The following is a 6,208-nucleotide window of genomic DNA, read 5'->3' on the forward strand; positions in this document are numbered from 1 at the left end:
TATAAATTTTTCTTATTTTGAAACAGTCTAGGTCCTGCTAGGAATGCTCCTGTGAATGAAGGTCGACTTTTGACGACAGAACCTCGACCCGACTGCCGTATCAGTGGCCGTGACATTAACTTACAATATATGACAGATGAAAACCAGTAACATCATTGCCCGGAACATCGCCTGGAAACGCGTTACAAATCATAACCAATAACCGTCGTTTGCAAGAGTATAGCATATACATGTATAAGAAAATATACTGTATCGGTTGAAAACTGATAACGTCTGTATTCATGCAATATATGACTGATCAAAGCCAAGCAGAAAACTTAGTTAAATTATCTACTGACTGATAGTTAGATGACAGAGTTGAGATTAATGTGTCAAGTATCGAATGTTTTACTGCACCAACAGAAGTCGACGACAATGTCATGGCCGTCATATTGGGTTTCCATGTAACGTTTCATTGACAACGCACACCGCTGCTGTGCTGTATTTTTATTATTTAATATGAACAATGAATTGTGCTACAGCGCTTACATTAAATAATGTCATCAGTGCATTAACTTATATAATCTCTAATGCATTTGTATTCATATCATCCGAGCTTTCGTCATTGAATTGTTTCAATAGAATATCCTGGATTGATTTTTTAAAAATAGATGTGTGGATATGATAAGTGTTATGATCTTTATGTCGTATTGTTTAGTTTTGTATTGCAAACGTGCTTTATAAATTACCTTGTAACAAATTGTCTTATTATACCTTCTGTTAAAATCTCGTAATCTGATTGGTTGAGAAAGATGTGAATATTTCAATGTTACTTGCTCGTTTTACAAAGATAAAGAAGACAGGGTGACATTCCGAAAAATATCACATGCGCCAAACGTATGCGTGCACGGTTCGTCCCAGTGCCAGGGTGTTATTCCAAAAATTGTTACATGCGCCAAACGTATGCGTTCACGGTTCGTCCCAGTGTCAGGGTGTTATCAAATTACATTCACGGTTGGTTCATTCGACAACTGTTGAGATGAAGTCTTGGTTTATGTCAAATCAACACAAGGACCTTTAAAAATGGTGAAGTGGTGAAACACCTAAACATGACACTCGGTATGATAAAATAAATATGAATGTGATATTTATATAATGTTTATTTTGTTACATAACACACATGCCATTATAAGGCCCTTAGCTGCCCTATCAGACGACCGTTACATGTACATCAAAATTCCACAATGAACAAGAATGACCAAAACCTTGGCATTCACATCGTTTAAGAGTAGCTACGCGCCTGATAATATTATGTTTTATATTCGTTATCAAGGCTGTCCCCAATCATGGTTTCTTTCTTTGAAACAAACTAAAATATTTCCATTATTTGTTAAGGATCTACTATTGTGACAAGTCATTATTTTCTGTTGAGTAACTTTTTTAACCTCACCTTATCTTATAGAGGAGAGAGGAGAATATGAGAAAATCAATAATACAAAGAAAATGATATGTTCGTGTGCTCGTTTCTTGCCAATGTCGGTCAAACTTACGAATTTTACGTACTTTTTAATTTTTGGTGAAATTTATCATTTTTATCGTCAACAGAAGAAATCCATACTATATCTTTCAAGTGTGTATTCAGAAATCTACGAATGTTTGCACAATTGATATAAATAGTAATTTCCTGTTAATAATGAATTAAAAATCTTCAACTTATATTTTGATCTCAGACAGTTAATGGTCTCCCCTACCCCTTATATTCAAATTACGAAATCATCATTGTCACTAGTTTTTGCTGAATTAACAATTTGTATAAAACTTCCTGCTAACTAACCTTTCGTAATATTCACTGGATTTAAAGAAATGCAGTTCTTTTCTTAAAACTGTTAAAAATTGGGGGTCGCTGTGCTTTGCTTTTTTGCCGTTTTTATGTGTTATTTTTCAACTTTTGCATGATCAAAAAACGATTGGCTGATCAGCTGATATATATGAATACATATGCTTAACTACGAACATTACATTATTTCCCACTTTGGTACATATTATTGTTATCATATTTAGCATTACAAAATTTTGCGACAAACATCAATTAGCTACAGTATAGTGATTAATAAAGTGTAAATAGGTGACATTTGACGTTGCGTGGAGCGTAAGAAAATTCACAAATATTAAAATTGACACAAAATTGGTCATTTGAAAAAATACACAAGTTCTGTAAACAATAGGTTTCAATTGCTTGACACATTTTTCAGGCACATGTTTGCCTTTAATATTTGATTTTTTTTTTTTTTTTTTTATAAAATGCCTTTACGAAAGATCAAAAAGGGATTTGAACGTGATTTGAACCTCAGAAGATCAGGTCCTTAAAATTTTTACATCTGTTTTCTTACAATATGAAAATTGACATATTTTTTCTGTCGACTGGGTATAATATCAGTATAAACTCACGTATCATATTTTTTCTGTCGACTGAGTATAATATCAGTATAATTTCACGTATCATGTTTTTTTCTGTCGACTGAGTATAATATCAGTATAATCTCACGTATCATGTTGTTTCTGTCGACTGAGTATAATATCAGTATAATCTCACGTATCATGTTGTTTCTGTCGACTGAGTATAATATCAGTATAATCTCACGTATCATGTTGTTTCTGTCGACTGGGTATACTATCATTATAATCTCACGTATCATGTTTTTTTCTGTCGACTGAGTATGCTATCAGTATAATCTCACGTATCATGTTTTTCTGTCGACTGAGTATAATATCAGTATAATTTCACGTATAATGTTTTTCTGTCGACTGAGTATAATATCAGAATAATCTCACGTATCATGTTGTTTCTGTCGACTGGGTATACTATCATTATAATCTCACGTATCATGTTTTTTTCTGTCGTCTGAGTATGCTATCAGTATAATCTCACGTATCATGTTTTTCTTTCGACTGAGTATAATATCAGTATAATCTCACGTATCATGTTGTTTCTGTCGACTGAGTATACTATCAGTATAATCTCACGTATCATGTTGTTTCTGTCGACTGAGTATACTATCAGTATAATCTCACGTATCATGTTGTTTCTGTCGACTGGGTATACTATCATTATAATCTCACGTATCATGTTTTTTTCTGTCGACTGATTATGCTATCAGTATAATCTCACGTATCATGTTTTTCTGGCGACTGAGTATAATATCAGTATAATCTCACGTATCATGTTGTTTCTGTCGACTGGGTATACTATCATTATAATCTCACGTATCATGTTTTTTTCTGTCGACTGAGTATAATATCAGTATAATCTCACGTATCATGTTTTTTTTATTCACTCGTTGAATACTGTTACTGTACTGTACAATTGTCTTTCTGATGTATTCTGTACCATCGAAGTTCTCTGACCTCTACGCATGTTTCCAATGTATGTAACTGTAAGACCAATTTTGGATACGTGTTTTTCTTACCCGGGACAGGTGCATCCGCTATTCATAACTATTGTATGACGTCACGTAAACAATACAATGACGTCACTTCAACAATGCATTAAACCTGTAACATTAACAGTATACAGTTGTTTCATGCCTTATCAGTAAACAGTCAAAACAATTTTCCCGAGGCCGAGGGAAACAGTTCATTTGGTGGGTCCCAACTCCGAGGGACAATGGTTTTGACTGTTGACTGATAAGGCATGAAACAACTGTTTTGTTACTTAACAATGAAAAACCAAAAAGTTCTATGTCGGATGTGATGTTTAGGTCTACCGACAGACGACCGTCAACAATCCAGTATCAAAAACGCTTGATCATCGGGGTGCTTGTAATTATAGATGCGTTCGATTACCTAACATGTGACCAGTCAACAGTTGCACGTGACCAGTCAACAGTTGCACGTGACCTGTCAACAGTTTCACGTGACCAGTCAACAGTTTCACGCGACCAGTCAACAGTTTTACGGTGACCAGTCAACAGTTTTACGGTAGCACACATTAGCTATAGTTCGTTTGGTGAATTGGCTGGGAAACAGTCGAAATTGATTAATATGCATTTATATAGCGAGTCAGGTTACAATATACAGTTGTTTAATGCCTTATCAGTCAACAGTCAAAACTATTTTCCCGAGGAGTTGGGACCCTCCAGATGAACTGTTTCCCGAGGCCGCAGGTGTTACATAACTACAACTAACACGATGATGGCGTACTCTGTTCTCTTTAATCTCTGTCACTTGAATGTTTTACATACGTAGGCTTGGTGATACATTGTGTTAAGCATGTATGTGAATCAGATAGTATTACTCGAACTACGTAGAACAAACTGCATGTATAACTGAACCATTATAATACATGACATCCTTCCCCTTAAGTAAAACATGAATTTATTATTCATTTAATAAAGAGAATTATATGAAGTGTAAGTGTGATAAGCACTGATATAAAACTGGTAAATTATTTTTAACCGAGTCCGATGAACTTCAAGTATCCTATAAACTCCTATACAGTCCTGTATTGCTAGACAGTCCTATCATGAACAAGTAACATGAAATTGAACTTTAACAGTCGATAAACATTATTTGTGTTTCGCAAAAATCACTGGCACGTTAGAATATCCACACTTTTTTTGTAGCTTAATTCAATTGGCACAGCGTAAAATAAACACGTTAAATTTCCATAAAGAATATCAGAATCAATCATTCTGGGAGTGCAATTTTCAGATATTGAACTTTGAACACGTTCAACTTATATCACTGTTGTGAGGATGACATTTTTGTATTTAACACATTTTGCATTTGTTGATATTTCACATTTCGCACTTTTCCAGAATTTACACTTTTGTTATAATATTTAACACAATTTGCACATTTTCTATAGCACAATAATTCGCCACTTGAATTCGCAACACTTCAAGCGACATAATCACGGTATTTCCTATTCGGCACAATTACTCGCCCTGATCTATTTTTTTGCGGCGTTGACTGTTCAGAGATCGACGGCGGATTCAGATGTTTCTGAATTGTGTTTTAACTTGCGTTTTGTTGTTGATCAGCCGTTATAAACGTTTCTCGTGGTTGTATTTCGGTTGTCGGAATGAACGGCTCATCGTCGTGATCCAAATCAATGGGAAATTCCGCATTTGTAGGACGAAGGTGTTTGCGGTTTCTCCTGTATTTCCTTCCGTCGTTTGTTTTGACGATGTACGATCTTGGGTTGTGATGTTGTTGCGAAATTGTAGCTGGAATCCATTGGTTTTCCTTTGCTTTCTGCATAATGACATTGTCACCTTGATCAAGTGGTTTAAGAGATGGACCACTATGTCTGTCATAGTAAAACTTCTGTTTTACTTGTCTTGCCCTCATGCGCGTTTTAAGGTAGTTTGAGCATGTGACATCCCGAGTTAGAAGGGGTGCGGTGGTTTGCAAATCAGTCTTTAAACGTCTGCCAAGAAACATTTGCGTGGGAGAAAGTTTAATTTCCTCAATAGCTGTGTTTCGGTAATCCAACAAGGCTTTGTATGGATCATTAGCTTTGCGAAGTAGATTCCTCACTGTTTGTACGCAGCGTTCGGCTTGACCGTTAGATTGTGGGAAATGGGGGCTCGAGGTTTCATGTTGGAACCCATACTGTTTTGCGAATTCGTTGAATTCCGAGCTTGCGAATCGCGGTCCATTGTCTGTAATTAATTTGTCCATAATTCCATATCTGGAACACTGACTCTTCAAATACTGAATAGTATTGTTACTGCTCATGTTGTCGAGTTTCGCCAGTTCTGGCCATTTCGAGTAATGGTCAACGGATAAGAGGTAGTTTTGTCCCTTATACTCAAAAAGGTCTGCTGACACAATTGACCATGGCCTAGTAGGAATTTCTGTTTCAACCAGCGGTTCTTTGGGATTCCGGTTCGAGTGCTGTGCACAGATGGAACATTTCGAGACTATATCTTCCACTTCAGAAGACATGCCTGGCCAGAATAACGTTTCCCTTGCTCGTGACTTGCATTTGACGATTCCAAGATGCGAACTGTGCATGTTTTTCAACATTTCCGGTCGTAGGGTTTTAGGAACAACAAGTTTGTGGCCTTTAAATATCAAGCCATCTACACATGATATCTCGTCGCGGATATCCCAGTATTGTCTAATACTCAATGATATTTGTTCCCTCCTTTCCGGTCAACCTTCCAGAACCATTTTCTGTAGTTGCTGTAATTCCATATCATCAGCTGTAGCTTTGCGAAAT

At 36.1% G+C, this 6,208-nt stretch overlaps 1 protein-coding gene across 1 annotated transcript; it reads right to left on the reverse strand.

Annotated features, from left to right (window-relative positions):
* Positions 1-4,995: 4,995 nt before the first annotated feature.
* Positions 4,996-6,000, reverse strand: LOC110448065 (uncharacterized protein K02A2.6-like). The gene has a single exon (XM_021494099.1). The coding sequence runs from the start codon at positions 5,998-6,000 to the stop codon at positions 4,996-4,998; it is 1,005 nt and encodes a 334-aa protein (XP_021349774.1).
* Positions 6,001-6,208: the final 208 nt, after the last annotated feature.

Source organism: Mizuhopecten yessoensis, unplaced genomic scaffold (genome assembly GCF_002113885.1).
Source record: "Mizuhopecten yessoensis strain PY_sf001 unplaced genomic scaffold, ASM211388v2 scaffold3819, whole genome shotgun sequence".
Classification (NCBI taxonomy): Eukaryota; Metazoa; Mollusca; class Bivalvia; order Pectinida; family Pectinidae; genus Mizuhopecten; species Mizuhopecten yessoensis.

Coding starts and splice junctions, on each gene's coding strand:
- LOC110448065 (XM_021494099.1), bottom strand. CDS start 6,000: ATGCACAGTTCGCATCTTGGAATCGTCAAATGCAAGTCACGAGCAAGG.